The sequence below is a fragment of the Mobula hypostoma genome, chromosome 3 (genome assembly GCF_963921235.1).
Source record: "Mobula hypostoma chromosome 3, sMobHyp1.1, whole genome shotgun sequence".
In the NCBI taxonomy this organism is placed as follows: domain Eukaryota; kingdom Metazoa; phylum Chordata; class Chondrichthyes; order Myliobatiformes; family Myliobatidae; genus Mobula; species Mobula hypostoma.
The window spans coordinates 173773532-173792341 of record NC_086099.1 but is presented as its reverse complement, the minus strand read 5'-3'; the positions used below and the strand labels follow the sequence as shown (position 1 = coordinate 173792341).

The 18810-nt window shown below is 40.2% G+C and overlaps 1 protein-coding gene across 3 annotated transcripts in view; it reads left to right on the top strand.

Moving 5' to 3' along the window:
• Positions 1-18810, top strand: part of cdk14 (cyclin dependent kinase 14) — a 648395-nt gene that overhangs the window by 300224 nt on the left and 329361 nt on the right. For all 3 annotated transcript variants that reach the window (XM_063044119.1, XM_063044121.1, XM_063044120.1), the window contains one exon: positions 4449-4572. In XM_063044119.1, coding sequence (XP_062900189.1) covers positions 4449-4572 — 124 coding nt within the window. The remainder of the gene's footprint in view (positions 1-4448; positions 4573-18810) is intronic.

The following is an 18810-nucleotide window of genomic DNA, read 5'->3' as shown; positions in this document are numbered from 1 at the left end:
ATCAATGGTGGTTGCAGCTTATCTAAGAACATAAAAATGCTGATCTCAAACCTCCACTGCCTTGCGGCTATACCCACTCAGAGGGAAGGTTTCCAGAGGAAACCCTAAGGAAAAATCGGGAGCTGGAGTCCTTAAAGCAGTCCTATGTTGAGCTCAATGCTGATTGGCAACTCCTGCGACACTACTGGTGCCAAACTATCAGTTTCTGCTGTTCCTTTGGATTCATCGGCTGTGTGGAGAGGGAGTACCTGCAGCATGGGCAACAGCTTGCTCGCTATATCATACTGCCCAGGCTTGTGTATCAACTTCAACGCAGACAGATGGAACACAACATCCGTGGTTGACTCCATCCAATGGAGGGCCTTAATAAGCATTTTGAGCTTTTTACCAGGAAAAAATGAATGCTTCCACGGAAATCAAATAAATCACAGATAGTGGAAATCTGAAATGAAAACACAAAATTCTGGAAACCCTTTGCTTCCATGGAAGCAGTTTCGGTTCTGAGAACACTTCAGTTCCGTTTCCCTTTCAACAGATGTTGTTTGACCTATTGAGCCTTTCTGAGCGTGTCTGTGGGGTGAGTAAAGAATAACGGACAATTTATGTACTTTTTGTGCTTTTTTAAAGTTAACACTTCTGAGATGTTTGACCCTTTAGTGTTTTCCAGAGGAAAAGTCATGGCGACTTCTGTTTATCGTTGTCATAGAGCCTAAAAAGTTTCTAGTTGGTCACATTTCTAATGCTGTGAATGGACAATTTCAGAATGTCAAGGTATTTAAATTGCTGTCTGCCAAGATGATGCTGAATTTAAATGAAAGAAAACAGATCTAGACTTAAGTGATTTGTCATGAATTTAGTGCAAATACTGTATGCACAAATGAATCAAGTTACTAATTTAAAGATAGCTCCTTTGCCACAGTAAGCATTTATTGTAACTGCTCATTTTTAGTATTTTTCTTTGAAAGAATTTAAAATATTATGGGAAAAATAAGGGAAGGTTTGCATGTAAGGGGGTGCAATTAAAATACTATGTGTGTATTCTTGCCACTTTATGTATCATCAGTGAGTATATTTGTTAGCAATGCCCAGTAACTTGGTTATTATGGAGGATGCCAATGCAAATGCTTTCAGCAGCTGCATCATCTTATGCCTGTTCTCCCGCTAGTTTATACGCCTCCACCATCCATCTGTCAAGACTTTAAACAGGATGAAATGGGTAACAAAGTACCAGCAAATCTTCCTCAAGCTGAATACTAATCAGTGTAATGACTATAGATTAGTATTTTAAAATTAGAAGTTGCATATTTTTATGTTCATAGTATTATAAATTGTGCTAGATTTCTTCTGTATTCAGTTTGGATGATTTGGTGAACAAATCTTCCTTAGTATGATCTCTGCACCTGCAAAATGGAGTGTCAGTAAATAAAGATACAGGTCCTGATATTGAAATGCTTGTGTTACTGAGTAACTGCATGTCAGTATCAAGAAACACATTGTTCTATTTCTAAACTAGCATGGATAAACGATTTGTTTGTGTTGTCAAGGTAACTGGTACCAAATGTCAATAATCTTAGCATCTCTTAATCTTAGCACATTCCTCTCTCAGCTAACTTTTTCATTGTAACTAATGGGTGAATGGTATGAAATGGATGCACTTTGGACGAGTAACTATACAATGAAAACATATAGGGATAAAAAGATTAGTATTTATCTTGTGATTTTCACAACCTCGAAGCATTTCAAAATAATTTACAGTGGATTGATCACTGTTAAATTGAAGTCAATGTTATAATAGGGGATCTGGCAGTGAATTTGTGCACAAGGATCTCCCAGAAATCAGAATGTATAATTCACAGTTGATAACTTTTTTTTAACATTCATTACAATAATACTATTAGGTAGGACAACAGCGAACAAGTTCTTACAAATGTGGTCCTGATATTCAATGAAGTAAATGACCATTCCATAGCAAAATGGCTGAAAAATGCCATGTAGTGAAGATCAGAAGTCTGTGGTACAAGAAGTGCATTGGTAATCTTGTTAACAATATCTAGATAACCCAAGACTTGAGATGTTTTGCAGATGCCGTAAAATCTTGAACAAAACGTTGATGGGCCGAGACCGTCTCAGCCCAAAACATCGATTCTTTATTTCCCTCCATAGATGCTGTCTCAGCATTTTGTGTGTTTTTGCTACAGTTCATCCAAGTTTGATTCCTTCATTGAATTCTCTAAACTGGATTAAGTGAGTCAGTTTACCACAATCAAGAGAGGCACTAGACAAGGGTGTGATTTCTCCCCTGATTTATTTAATGTGTACAGTGAAACAATATTACAGAAAAATAAGAGACATCTTGGGAATCAAAGTTGGTGGTGAAAACATCAATAATTTCAGATATGCAGATGACGCTGTGTTAATTGCAAGTATGGAGGAAGAACTACAAAACTTAATTGATATAGTTGTTGAAGAAAGTGCAAAAATGGATCTGTCTATCAATTGGAAAAAGACAGAATGTATGGTGATATCCAGAAAGAAGGAGATTCCTATCTGTAGGCTGAGAATAAACGGGGAAAACATAAAACAAGTACAGAACTTTTGCTACCTAGGAAGCTGGCTGACATCAGATGGCAGGATTTTACATTTAACCTGTTATGTTATATGGCTCAGAATGTTGGACAATATCTAGTAACATGAGGAAATGAATTGAAGCAGCAGAGATGTGGTTTTTGAGGAGGATGCAAAGAATATCATGGATGAAATGAATAACGAGGATGTCATGAACAGAGCAAACACAAAAAGAGAAATAATGTATGAGATCATGAAAAGGCAACGTAACTTCATTGGACATGTGATTAGGAAAGAGGAGTTAGAATGCATGATAATTATGTGAAAGATTGAAGGGAAGAAAGCAAGAGGAAGACAAAGACAAATGATGATGGAGACAGCAGCCAGAGAACTGGAAATGAATACCAATGAACTGATCCACTTGACCCAAAACAGGAGTGTGTGGGCCACAGCAGTCAAAGCTCAAACTGGGCATGGCACCTGATGATGATGATGAAATTAGATTAAATTAATTGTAATTATTCCACCATTCAGAAAAATAGAAATTTCTGCATTTTTTAAAAATATGCATTCCATCTTTTCTTTTTATTCATTGTATGTTGCATGGATGCCAACAACAACCAATACTGCACATTCCTAATTCCCCTTGATAAAAGGGCAGTGAGCCATCACATTGAAACTTTGCACACCTTCCGGTAAATGTACTTGGGTACTTTCACAATGTTGTTGAACACTTTTGAAATGCTTTTGCTTTTTTAGATTTTTCAATTTTTGGGACCATTTGAAAATGGGCCGTTTGATTTTTCTTTGTTTCTGGTTTTGAAGTTGTGATGTGTCCATAATAACATGATCCTCTATCTGAGTAAGTTATTTGGGTATAAAAATTGGCTTTGATTCTAACTTTCTTCATATTGTAATAGACCTGTTACAGGAGATGGTTTTTATGAAGCAGATAAGGATCTAGCAAGCAGTTTGTATTAACACGATGGTGAAGTGATTTTTGAATGTAAATTGTATGCTTTCATGTGTTTGAGAAGGAATTTTCAAACTTATTCAAACTGCTTCAAATTACACGCTAGATGAGCAGCAATGCTGCATGTAATCCTTCTGATTATGTGTGGCTGCAACGTTTCAGTGTTCAGATAAGAACAATTTAACTATCTCTTTCAAAAATACAAAATGCTTTACAAACTGAGCTAAGTCTGCTGAAAATTGTTCTTAGAACGTGCCAAAATACTTATATCTTCACCTCGAACCCTGTTGAATATTGAAATTTATTTGGGAGTATATGGCTTTTATGAATAAAAATTTACTGGGTTATTATGAGATATGCAGGTCATCTATATTGTACTACATCATAAGAGTAAGGCAGACAATTTTTTTCCTTTTGCCATTTTACCCTCTTGACATTTAGTCCACATGGCAACCACCATGATTAGCTGATAGTTTATGAAACAACATATGTACTGCTTCGAAAGAAGCCAGTTTCTAATTTTGTTTGGTTTGGGAACTGTGGAAAATTATGCCATTTCTTATTGAGGGAATAGACGTCATGGAAAATGGACATGCTTTTGTGTGATCTTTTGTTGGCTGATTACAATAAAAGCTCACACTAAAGTAATCCAGGGAAAAGGATGACAGCACACCAGCACACATGGGGAAGAAAAAAGAATAAAACTGAATGTCTTATGTTTCGTGGAAGATCTCGTAGTTTTCATGTAAATTATGCACATTTATTGACTTGCAGTGTTTAAAATTTAGAAATATTACATGATTATTTGCAACGTCTGGCATTCCTTACAAAGTTTAGTTGACTGACGTTGATTTCTGATGATCTTGGCATTTCATGCCTTATTGTTAAATATCCTTTTCTTGCCTTTTAGCTCTTCTTGTTTCAGCTACTGCGGGGTCTCTCCTATATTCATCAGCGATACATCTTGCACCGAGACTTAAAGCCTCAGAACTTACTCATCAGTGATACTGGAGAGCTGAAGCTAGCAGATTTTGGTAAGCAATGACATTTTTGCCAAGAGAAGACAAGTAATGTAAAGGTTACTTTGACAGATGGATAGATAAAATTTAAATTGGAATGTACTTTTCTACTCATACATAAACACAGATACTGTGTATAGTTCATGTAATCTAATCACAGCAAAAATAGAGTAATCCTCAAAAGGAAAGAGAATCAATGCTACTTATTGCTGGATTTTAGTTACAAGCTGTTGTAAAGTACAAACGTAAGTTCGGCTTGTTTTTTATGGAAAGTGTCCGTGTTATGTGCCTTTGAAAATTGCTATTTCTTTCATTGAGGTTCTGTAATAGTAAATTGCTCCTGCTGTGCTCCTTTTGTCTTGTCTCATGATCTATTCATTTCCTCCTACACTCACCCCCGGCTCATGTTATCCTGTTTCTTTCCACTTCTCCAGCTATTCCATCTCTGCCTAACCCACAAGCTCCTGTCACTCGTCCTCCTCCTCTTGTTTCCATCTGCCCACCCCAGCCCCATTATTTAATTACATGCTACACCTTCTTTCCTATTGGATTGTATCATTTGCAATCTGTTGTTGCTTTCAGCCATAACCTCCCAGAATCCTTTTCATTCCTCCCTTTTTCTTCCACTCTTTTTATTCTTTCCACCCCCACCTGCCTATCATCTCTCATCATGAGGATGCATCTATTGCTTGCCTGTTTTTCGCTCCGTCCCTTACCTCACCTCGCTGTCTCTCCTTTATCTTCCAGTCCAGATGAAGGGTCTTGACCTGAAACATTGACTGACCATTTCCCTCCACAGATGCTTCCTGGCCCACTGTGTTCCTTCACATTTTGATTGTTGCTTCATAATGCTCTCCTTTTCTGAGGCTCCCACAGTGCAAGATGTCACTGACTCCAGAAAGGTCATGACAGCCATTGCTGTCCGTTCCCAGGGCTGGCATGCAGTCATTGAGATTAAATGTTCATGGATGTCCTTGACGTTTAGAAATCCCTTGTAATTTGTTGGAGCACAGTGTTATCAGCCAGCAATAAACCGGAGCAGAAAGCCTTGCATCAGCAGTCTAAACCTCTGCTCAGGCAAATCCTTAAAAGCATTGAAATCCAAGTGGATGTGTTGGCTTTAAAATGGAAGGTCTATCCTATGACTAAAATAAGTTGATAAACAAATTAAACTGCAGATATTTGGAATCTGATGCAAAAACTGCTAGATACTCAGTAAGTCAAGCAACATCCATGGAGAGAGAAACAGAGTTATCTTGCCAGCCCTAAGAATTTTCATTGGAACTAGAAAAATGAGAAAACAAATCTGTTTCAATTTGCAGACAAGGTGGAGGGATGGATATAGCAGGGGGTACGTCTATAATTCAGCTGGAGGTCAGTGAAGAAAAGTGCTATTGTGCTATGTATCTAAAAGATGGTGGTGAATGCTCACTATCAGGAGGACATAAAAGTGGGAGATGAATGTTGGTAGAGGAGAGGCAACAAACAGACAATGGAAGTGTAAGATGCAGGACACAGGGGTTGCAGGAAATCTGAAATGTAAGAGAAGAGAATATTGGAAATACTGAGCAGGTCATGCAAGAGAGAACCTAAGTTAATGTTTTGAGTGATTTACCGTACTTCAAAACTGACCAGCTCTGACCCACAAAGGAAACCCTGTCACTTTAGCAGGCTTTGTAGTCTGTCATAAACTTGAATGGTCCAACTCAAGAAACTGTCAAAAAGCAATCTGTATTCATCTGTTTTGAAATCATTTTGTTTTTCCAAAAAGGATCAAATTTATTCACCATATACATTTACATGTACAGTATTAGGAATTTGCTGTGGTGTGTTGGTCAGCATACAAAGAGCACAAGATATGATATAATTAAGCATTTGATGAGGAAATCTTGGGAAGTAATTGGCAAATTTCGGTAATTCATTGTTTATTTTTGCTTTTGACTGATCGATAGTTGTGTTTACTCAGTATGTTGGTATGAAGTTATGCTTTGAAGAGCTGCAATCATTGTGATGCTAGTTGCTAAACTCTAGAGAGTGATCTAGGCATTTGATGATGTCATAGTACTTCTTAAACAGTTGACTAAGCAATTATTGAATTGATTGTTGTATCTGTGGATTATCACATTTGTTTCACTTTTTTTTAACATACTGTAATTTTTCAGAAATTTCATGAGGAATAGGGTGACAGTATTATATACAAGTTCAACGTGGGGCAGAAAAATTATCTCCATTTCCATCTTCACATCTGCCTGACCGTGCTCCTCACTACGATTTATCTTTGAAAGCATGATCGCTACTCACTTGGTAATTACACTGTAAATTTGAGGGGCTTAGCCAGACATTGGAATTTTTTAGCATTCTGCAACATGCCCTGAGGAACCTTTTGTTCCGGCTCACTGATGAGAGCATTGGAGTTGAGCTTCTGTTGGGTTGAAGATAATGCTGAAGCCAGTGAGGAGTCTCAGTCAGCGCAGGGTTCCAGGATGCAGATGGTTGCAGGCACATCAGCGACATGATCATCAGTTTCACTGGGATTTAATCATTGTAAATAGTGTGGTTTCAGGACAAAAATGGGTCACATGGACATGAAAGATGGGACAGTCTGCCCTCACTAAGTTGTGGTGGAGGCTGTCACAAATATTGTGATGATTCATGTCTATGATGCATGTACATTAGCATGGCCATGTAGACAAATGGAGGACTGCAAGAATTTTAAAATACCATTGCTGCTGATTATATTCAATGATCAATATTATTAAGAACAGAGTTTCTATGGATATTTAAACTGAATGCAGCATGAATCTACAATTTGCGTACAGTACTGAATCCATATCTGCTACAATATACAGATTTGTTGAATGGCTCATACAATGATGATGCTGTACTTGAGACATGTATCCACAAGTCCATCATTGGTAACACACACTCATTCCCTTAAGGCACAGGTGAATGAAGAATTTGCGGAAGCTGGGATAGTGGTTGGGCCCAGTGCAGTGAGCAGACATTCCCACTTGTCCTGGTTGAGAAATAGTATTTTGTGCTTATGATAAAGCACATTGGTTAAAACTGTCAAAGATGAACAATACAGTATCTGTCTCACAGGAATGGCAATGGCAAATTATATTCATCTTGCAGGATTTTGTGCCCTTTAGCACCTCTTTGCATATTCACATTTTAGTGGACGGTGCAGGTTGGTTTTGAAGAATAGGGTATAATCCATAGGGGAACTAAGATGCAGAACAGTGAGGCACCTTGGAAGCTTTAGGGAGGATAACCATTCTTCTTCATCAATATGTATGACAGATCTGGAGGAAGTATCAGACACACATCCTGTGCCTTGAAAAAGTATTCACATTCTACTGTCTCAATTTTTAAATTTAAAATATATTGAAGTAGGATTCTTTTGAACTAATCTACAGAACATTGTCAAATAAAAAAACCTGTCAGCAATTAATTAAAAATTGAAAACCAAAATTGTGAGGCTGACAAAGTATTCATCCCCTTTGTAATAACTACGCTAATTTTCCCCAGGTGCAATACGGCAAATCACACTACTAACTCACCCAATTTGTTGATGTAGAAAATTGGAGGGTTACCTGAAAAAATACCGCCCCCCCCCCCAGGTAGATTTTCAACAGACCATACCAAAATGAAGACAAAAGAGCATTCAAGACAAGTCAGGGAAATGATAATAGAGAAGCACAAATCTGGGGAAGGCTACAAGACCATATGAAAAGGCACTGTATGTACCATAGAGCTCAATGCAGTCCATCATGAAAAAGTGGATGGACTATCTAGGTCAGGACACCCATCTAAACTTAGTCACTGGAGCAGAATGTCACTTGTAAGAGAGGAGACTGTGACGCCAAAAGTCGAAGTGAGCTGCAAAGTTCAGTAGCTCCAACTGGAGATGAAGTTAAAGGCTGCACAATCTCTAAGGCCAATGGTGGATGAAGCATCATGCTGTGGGGATCCTTTTCAGCAGCAGGGACTGGAAATCTGGTTAGGATAAATGGAAAGATGAATGCTGCTAAATACAGAGACATCCTAGATAAAAACCTGCTAGCCTCTGTCAGAAAGCTGAAACTGGGGAGGGTTTGTCTTTCAGCAGGACAACAATCCAAAACACACTGACTGAACAAGCATGGAGAAGCTTCAAATGAAGAAAATTGATGTCCTTGAGTGGCCCAGAAAGAGTTCTGACCTTAACCCAATCGAACATCTCTGTCCACCACTGCTCCCCAACTAAGCTAGCACAGCTTGAGCAATATTACAAGGAAGAATGGACAAATCTTGCTCCATGATGCTGTGCAAAGCTAATAGAGACTTATCCAAAAATACCTCTGGCTGTAATAGCTGCGAGGGGTGGTTCAACAGAGTACTGAGCAAAGAGGGATGAATACTTTTAAAGCGCCGACATTTCAGTTTTTGAATTTTAAGATTTACAATTTTCCCTGTTTTTTTTGGCTCTACTGTGAAAAGGGAACCTGTGATTGACAAATAAAATTCTCAGTTAAATTGATCAAAATTCCTGGTTGGAATATTCATTGATATGAACAGAGAATTGGGGACTGAATACTTTTACAAGGGACTATGTATTGAGAATGTCTCAAGAATTAGAAAAACTCATGTACTTAAATTTGGAAAATTGTGTATTATTCTTGAATTTGTTCATCTCCTACAAAATGTTCATTGATTTAAAAGAGAAAAAGTCTAGTAATCATTGGTGTGAGGTGCAACTGTTGTATGGTTGGTTATGTACATTATTATCATAAGTTGTATTACATAATTTGTTGCAACAGAATACATTTTGCACTTTGCTCAGATGAGGTTTGAGAACTGAAATAAGCAGATGTGTTTCATTTAATAATTGAATTAAAGTGAGCTATATAATACTTCACTACAGACCATAAAGTCCCCAGTCTTGTTAGATTCCAGCATTATAATTGGCCACTAATCGATCTGTTGGGACCATCACAGTGCTATTCAGTGGGGGAACAAAATGGGAATCACTCATAGGTTCAACAACTCATTTAGTTTTTTCTTTATCCCTTTGTAGTTTTTTACAGCTATCTACATAAATTAATCTACAGTAAATTCCAACTTAGCATCAGCTGCAAATTTAAGTATACTTTCTACCACTGTATTTAAGTTATTAATCTATACGGAATGATGATGAAGCCTTTTTTGCTACAGTGGGGTAAAGACCTTCATGTATTTTCCATTAAGATACATTCCTTATCTTTTGTATCCAAAAACTAAATGAAGATAAAACAGGAATGTTTAGTTGGTCCAAAAGCCGAAAGAGGAAAAGCTTCCTGATTATCTTGGGAACTTGGCTCCCCTTATAAAATAGGAAGTAACAAATATGGGTGTTTTCCTTGATTCAGATTTGAATTTTGAATCCCACATAAAAAAGTGACCAGAGCAGCATTTCTATACTTAGAAGTATTTCAAAGGTACGTCCATTTCTGTCATGTAATGATGTTAAAAAGCTAATTCACACCTTCATATCGAATAGACCAGATTACTGCAATGCACTTTTTACTGGCCTTCCAAAGCAACCTATTGACAAACTTCAACTTATTCAGACTGCCTCTGCTATATTGTTAACTAAAACCAGGATGAGGGAGCAATCACTCCCATTCTAACTACTCCAGCATTTAGTGTGTGTTGCTTGGATTTCTAGCATCTGTTTTTTCTCTTGTTTGTGATCTAACTACTTTGTATTGGCTTCCTATATCTTCTGGATTAGATTTTAAAGTTCCTGGGCTAAGACTTTTGCACAGTACTGCATTTGTCATCGTGGAGTGGAGAGTGAGTTTGTAAATCTGGTGGGAGGAAAGGATGTTGGGAGTGGTAAGGGGAAGTGCTGGGGAAGAGATGTGTGCCAGGGACGGGGGTGGGGCTTGGGGGTGGCATGGGCGCAGAGACACCCAGGCCTAAGTCACCAGGCAAGGTCTTGCTTCCAAGCAACTGGTTTATTGATCATTACAGAATGTCTCCCTGTTGCTTCCTTCTCCAACCCCTCTCCCTTCCCCTTTCCCTTCCCCTTTCCCCAACCATGATTCCCCTCTCCCTTCCCCCTTCCCACTCTCGGTCCACAAGAAGGACCCATATTAGAATCAGAATGACAGGGAGATGGATATAGATATATAAATAGATAAATATATAATGCTAGGATGCATGAAACTTCTGCACAGTACTGTACATCAAGAATCACTTTTGTTTTATAATCCTGCTTTAGTTCTCAGGTCTTCTGTCAGTTTCTTAAATTTAAACAATCTCCCTCAGAAGAAAATTGGCAGGCCAGCATTTTTTTAAACTACATTCCAAAACTGTGGAACTCGGCTTCTGGCAGTGACAAGCAGCATCTCAATAAGCTGCATTACCAACACTTGTCACAGACATCCAATTGCAAAACCAGCCCTCTACCGTTCCCCTCAGTTTCTGATTGCAGATCCAATTTTGGAAAAACTTTACCACATTGCCCTTGATTTCAAAAGTCCTACCCTCTTGGACTAGCTTCCTATGTAGGACCTTTTCCAAGTCCTCAGTGATGTCTATGTACTTAACTACATTCATTCATATTGTTATAGCTTCAAAAAATTGACAAATCGAAAATAGTGTTTTATAGACTGTAAAGCACAGTCAACTGAAAAATGTTTAAAAACACTTATTTTCCTCTTTAGCAACACACACAAACTGCTGGAGGAACTCAGCAGGTCAGGCAGCATCTATGGAAATGTATAAACAGCCAACGTTTCAGGCTGAGACCCTTCTTCAGGACGGAGAAGGAAGGGGGAAGATGCCAGAATAAAAAGGTGGGGTGAGGGGAAGGAAGCTAGCTGGAAGGTGACAGGTGAAGCCAGGTGGATAGGAAAGGTCAAGTTTATGGAGAAGAAGAAATCCGGTAGGAGAGGAGAGTGGACCATAGGAGAAAGGGAAGTGGGGGGTGGGGGGGAGAGGGTACCTGGGGAAAGTAATAGGCAGGTGAGAAGTTGTAAAAGGTCAGAGTGAGAACAGAAGTGGGGGCAAGAGGAGAATTTGTTTACTGGAAGGAGAAGTCAATATTCATACCATTAGGTTGGAGGCTTCCAAAATGGAGCATCGGGTGCTGTTCCTCCACCCTATAGGTGGCCTCATCGTGGCACAAGAGGAAGCCATGGGCCAATAGGTCAGAACATGTTTGGCCACCAGGAAGTCCCACTTGTGGCAGATGGTGCAGAAGTGCTGGATGAAGCAGTGCCCCAATTTATGATGGGTTTCACCAATGTAGAGGAGGCCGCATCGGGATCACCAGACACAATAGATGACCACAGCAGATTCGCAGATGAAGTGTCTCCTTACCTGGAAGGACCGCTTATGGCCATGAAAGGTGGTGAAAGAGGAGGTGAATAGGCAGGTGTAGCACTTGTTCCACTTGCAGCAATAAGTGCCAGGAGGGAGATCAGTGGGGAGGGACGTATGGTCAAGGGAATCATGGAGGGAGCAATCCTTATGGAAAGAGGAAAGGGGGAGGGAGGTAGATGTATTATTTAGTGGTAGAATCTCTGGAGATAGTGGAAGTTGTGGAGAATAATCTGTTGGATGCGGAGACTGATGGGTGATAGGTAAGGACAAGAGAAACTGTTACTTGCTTAACAATCTCCATGAAAATCAAATGGATAATGGATCGCAGGCCCGGAATTTTTGCAAGTCTGGAATATATGGAGTGTCCAGTGGAAGAGTGGACTGACAGATGCAATCTTCCGCATCCAAATTGCAGATTTCTATATTTGACAGCCAAGGCACTAAAATCTGTTAGTTTTTGTGGTTTCAGTGGATGAAAACTGCCATTTTCAATCTGAACTGCCAAAAACAGTTAGAACAATCTAACCTGGTCTATGTATTAATTTAGATTTTTATCTATTGTACAGAATATTAAAACATACAGTTGCAAATTCCAGTTTATATTATTAATAGTGTCATTATTGCCAAATACCTTAATTTTCCATTGCACTATCAAATAATGTTTTAAAAAACCAGTTATTTAATGTGCATTGCCTCCCTGAGTAGAACTTTTATTCCTATTATTCTTATCTTTTATTTTTATTTTTATTTTATTGACATACAGCACGGAATATGCCCTTCCTACCCTTACAGCTACATGGCCCAGCAATCCTCTAATTTAATCCTATCCCAATCACGGGACATCTGCACCCGGAGGAAACCCGCCTGGTCACGGGGAGAACGTACAGGCAGTGGCAGGAATTGAACCGAGATCGCCTGCACTGTGCTAACCATTATGCTACTGTGCCGCCTCAATATATATCATATATCATAGACTATCATAAATACTTAGTGGACACAATGCAGATCATTGGTATTTTATCATTTAGAACAGACATTCAAAGAATCAAGGATCTTAAGTGAGTGATGAATATGGGATTACAAGTTAATTATTTATTAAGATCCATGACACAAACATTACAAAGAATAGTACTGAAGATGATTCTATTAACAGGAACGGCTTCAGAGTGATTTCTCATTGTCTTACTGAATAAGTGATCAACTATAGAATTATAGTAATTCAACATGGAAACAAGCCCTTCAGCCCAACTGGTCTATGCTGACCACTGCATCCTCCTTGCTCGTCCCAGTGGCCGTGTTCAGCCCATAATCCTCAAGGCCTCTCCTCTGCAGGTACCTGTCCAATTGCCTCTTAAGTGTTGCAGTTATACTGACTCAACACTCTGGCTGCTCATTCTAGGTACTCACTACCCTCTGTGTAAAGAAGTTACCTCTCAGGTCTCTTTGAAATCTCTTCCTTCTTATCTTGCACCTGTGACCTCTAGGTTTGCACTCCCCAATCCTGGGTAAAGATTATGACCATCCACCTTATCCATACCCCTCATGATTTTGTAAACTTAGAAACATAGAAACATAGAAACATAGAAAATAGGTGCAGGAGTAGGCCATTCGGCCCTTCGAGCCTGCACCGCCATTTATTATGATCATGGCTGATCATCCAACTCAGAACCCAGCCCTCCCTCCATACCCCCTGACCCCTGTAGCCACAAGGGCCATATCTAACTTCCTTTTAAACATAGCTAATGAACTGGCCTCAATAGTTTGCTGTGGCAGAGAATTCCACAGATTCACCACTCTCTGTGTGAAGAAGTTTTTCCTAACCTCGGTCCTAAAAGGCTTCCCCTCTATCCTCAAACTGTGACCCCTCGTTCTAGACCTCCCCAACATCGGGAACAATCTTCCCGCATCTAGCCTGTCCAATCCTTTTAGGATCTTATACGTTTCAATCAGATCCCCCCTCAATCTTCTAAATTCCAATGAGTACAAGCCCAGTTCATCCAGTCTTTCTTCATATGAAAGACCTGCCATCCCAGGAATCAATCTGGTGAACCTTCTTTGTACTCCCTCTATGGCAAAGATGTCTTTCCTCAGATTAGGGGACCAAAACTGCACACAATACTCCAGGTGTGGTCTCACCAAGGCCTTGTACAACTGCAGTAGTACCTCCCTGCTCCTGTACTCGAATCCTCTCGCTATAAATGCCAGCATACCGTTCGTCTTTTTCACCGCCTGCTGTACCTGCATGCCCACTTTCAATGACTGGTGTATAATGACACCCAGGTCTCGTTGCACCTCCCCTTTTCCTAATCGGCCACCATTCAGATAATAATCTGTTTTCCTATTTTTGCCACCAAAGTGGATAACTTCACATTTATCCACATTAAATTGCATCTGCCATGAGTTTGCCCACTCACCCAACCTATCCAAGTCACCCTGCATCCTCTTAGCATCCTCCTCACTGCTAACACTGCCACCCAGCTTCGTGTCATCCGCAAACTTGGAGATGCTGCATTTAATTCCCTCATCCAAGTCATTAATATATATTGTAAACAACTGGGGTCCCAGCACTGAGCCTTGTGGTACCCCACTAGTCACCGCCTGCCATTCTGAAAAGGTCCCGTTTATTCCCACTCTTTGCTTCCTGTCTGCTAACCAATTCTCCACCCACACCAATACCTTACCCCCAATACCGTGTGCTTTAAGTTTGCACACTAATCTCCTGTGTGGGACCTTGTCAAAAGCCTTTTGAAAATCCAAATATACCACATCCACTGGTTCTCCCCTATCCACTCTACTAGTTACATCCTCAAAAAATTCTATGAGATTCGTCAGACATGATTTTCCTTTCACAAATCCATGCTGACTTTGTCCGATCATTTCACTGCTTTCCAAATGTGCTGTTATCACATCCTTGATAACTGACTCCAGCAGTTACCCCACCACCGACGTTAGGCTAACCGGCCTATAATTCCCCGGTTTCTCTCTCCCTCCTTTTTTAAAAAGTGGGGTTACATTAGCCACCCTCCAATCCTCAGGAACTAGTCCAGAATCTAACGAGTTTTGAAAAATTATCACTAATGCATCCACTATTTCTTGGGCCACTTCCTTAAGCACTCTGGGATGCAGACCATCTGGCCCTGGGGATTTATCTGCCTTCAATCCCTTCAATTTACCCAACACCACTTCCCTACTAACATGTATTTCACTCAGTTCCTCCATCTCACTGGACCCTCTGTCCCTTACTATTTCTGGAAGATTATTTATGTCCTCCTTAGTGAAGACAGAACCAAAGTAATTATTCAATTGGTCTGCCATGTCCTTGCTCCCCATAATCAATTCACCTGTTTCTGTTTGCAGGGGACCTACATTTGTCTTTATCAGTCTTTTCCTTTTTACATATCTATAAAAGCTTTTACAGTCCGTTTTTATGTTCTCTGCCAGTTTTCTCTCATAATCTTTTTTCCCCTTCCTAATTAAGCCCTTTGTCCTCCTCTGCTGAACTCTGAATTTCTCCCAGTCCTCAGGTGAGCCACTTTCTCTGGCTAATTTGTATGCTACTTCTTTGGAATTGATACTATCCCTAATTTCTCTTGTCAGCCACGGGTGCACTACCTTCCTTGATTTATTCTTTTGCCAAACTGGGATGAACAATTGTTGTAGTTCATCCATGCAACCTTTAAATGCCTGCCATTGCATATCCACCGTCAATCCTTGAAGTGTCATTTGCCAGTCTATCTTAGCTAATTCACGTCTCATACCTTCAAAGTTACCCCTCTTTAAGTTCAGAACCTTTGTTTCTGAATTAACTACGTCACTCTCCATGTTAATGAAGAATTCCACCATATTATGGTCACTCTTACCCAAGGGGCCTCTCACGACAAGATCGCTAATTAACCCTTCCTCATTGCTCAAAACCCAGTCCAGAATAGCCTGCTCTCTAGTCGGTTCCTCGACATGTTGGTTCAAAAAACCATCCCGCATACATTCCAAGAAATCCTCTTCCTCAGCACCTTTACCAATTTGGTTCACCCAGTCTACATGTAGATTGAAGTCACCCATTATAACTGCTGTTCCTTTATTGCACACATTTCTAATTTCCTGTTTAATACCATCTCCGACCTCACTACTACTGTTAGGTGGCCTGTACACAACTCCCACCAGCGTCTTCTGCCCCTTAGTGTTACGCAGCTCTACCCATATCGATTCCACATCTTCCCGGCTTATGTCCTTCCTTTCTATTGCGTTAATCTCTTTTTTAACCAGCAATGCCACCCCACCTCCCCTTCCTTCATGTCTATCCCTCCTGAATATTGAATATCCCTGAACGTTGAGCTCCCATCCCTGGTCACCCTGGAGCCATGTCTCTGTGATCCCAACTATATCATAATCATTAATAACAATCTGCACTTTCAATTCATCCACCTTATTACGAATGCTCCTTGCATTGACACATAAAGCCTTCAAGCGCTCTTTTACAACTCTCTTAGCCCTTTTTAATGCTTGCCCTGGATTTGTCGGCCTGCCACTTTTACTTTTCCCCTTTGTACTTTTTGCTTCTACGCTCACTTTACACCCCTCTGTCTCTCTGCACTGGTTCCCATCCCTCTGTTGTGAACTAACCTCCTCACACCTAGCCGCTTTAATTTGATTCCCACCCCCCAACCATTCTAGTTTAAAGTCACCTCAGTAGCCCCCGCTAATCTCCCTGCCAGGATATTGGTCCCCCTAGGATTTAAGTGTAACCCGTCCTTTTTGTACAGGTCACACCTGCGCCAAAAGAGATCCCAATGATCCAAAAACTTGAATCCCTGCCCCCTGCTCCAATCCCTCAGCCACGCATTTATCCTCCACCTCATCGCATTCCTACTCTCACTGTCGCGTGGCACAGGCAGTAATCCCGAGATTACTACCTTTGCGGTCCTTTTTCTCAACTCCCTTCCTAGCTCCCTATATTCTTCTTTCAGGACCTCATCCCTTTTCCTACCTATGTCATTGGTACCTATATGTACCAGGACCTCTGGCTCTTCACCCTCCCACTTCAGGATATCTTGGACACGATCAGAAATATCCCGGACCCTGGCACCAGGGAGGCAAACTACCATCCGAGTCTCTGGACTGCGTCCACAGAATCGCCTATCTGACCCCCTTACTATCGAGTCCCCTATCACAACTGCCCTCCTCTTCCTTGCCCTACCCTTCTGAGCTACAGGGCCAGACTCTATTCTATTCTATTCAGACCTTCTATGAGGTCGCCCCTTATGTGTTACAGGGAATAAAGATCCAACATGAGCAACCTCTCCCTATAACTCAGTCTCTCTAATTCAAGCAGCATACTCGTAAATCTCTTGTGCACTCTGTCCAACTTGATAATGTCTTTCCTAATCAGGGTGACTAATGCTGTACACGATACGCCAAGTGCAGCCTCACCAGCAACTTTCATACAGTGCATATAAAAAGTATTCACTCCCCCTGGAAGTTTTCATGTTTTATTGTTTTAAAGCATTGAATCACAGGATTTAATTTAGCTTTTTTTTGATACCAGTCAACAGAAGAAGACTCTGAAAGTGAAAACAGATCTCTACGAAGAATCTAAATTTATTATAAATATAATGCACAAAATAATTGATTGCATAAGTATTCACTCTCTTTAATATGACACACCAAATCACCACTGCTGCAGCCATTTGGTTGTAGAAGTCACACAACTAGTTAGAGGGAGATCACCTGTGTGCAGTCAAGGTGTTTCAATTGATTGTAGTAAAAGTACATCTGTATCTAGAAAGGCCAACTGCTGGTGAGTCAGTATCTTGACAAAAGCTACACCATGAAGACAAAAGAACACTCCAAGCAACTCTGAAAACATTATTGAAAAGCACAAGTCAGGAGATGGATACAAGAAGATTTTCAAGTCACTGAATGTCCCTTGAACTACAGTTAAGTCAATCATCAAGAAATGGAAAGAATATAGCACAGCTTTAGTTCTGCCTAGAGCAGTCTGTCCTCAAAAACTGAGTGGCTGTGCAAAAACTGAGGGACTAGTGAGGGAGACCACCAGAAGACCTTTGACCACTCTTGCAGGAGTTACAAGCTTCAATGGCTGAGATGGGAGAGGCTGCGTATATGACAACTGTTGATTGGATGCCTCACCAGTCGCAGCTGTATGGGAGAGTGACAAGGAGAAAGCCACTGTTGAGAAAAACACACAGCAAATCTTGGCTAGAGTTTACCAGAAAGCATGTGGGAGACTGAAGTCAGCTGGAAGAAGGTTCAATGGTCTGATGAAACCAAAATAGATGAAACGGAAAGGCAAAACTACACAGGAATGGCTTAAAAACAGCAAAGTTAATGTTCTGGGGTGGCCAAGTCAGAGCCCAGGCCTAAATCCAATTGAGAATTTGGATTTGAAAAGGGCTGTTTATTCACTATCCTCATGCAATCTGACAGAGCTTGAGCAGTTTTGTAAAGAAGGAGGCAAAATTGCAGTGTCAAGATGTGCAAAGCTGATAGAGACCTATCCACACAGACTGAAGGCTGTAATTGCTGCCAAAGGTGCATCTACTAAGTACTGACTTGAAGGGGGTAAATAATTATGCAATCAGTTATCTTGTGTTTAATATTTGTAATAAATTTAGACCAATTTATAGAAATTTGTTTATACTTTGACACGAAAGAGTCTTTTCTGTTGATCAGTGTCAAAAAAGCCAAATTAAATCCACTGTGATTCAATGTTGTAAAACAATAAAACATGAAAACTTTCAAGGGCGCTCAATACTTTTTGTAGGCACTGTAACTACAATATAATGTCCCTGCATTGAAACTCGATGCCTTGACTGATGATGTGGAGCCTGCTGAATGCCGCCTTAATTATCTTGTCTATTTGCGTGACTTCATTCAGCAAAC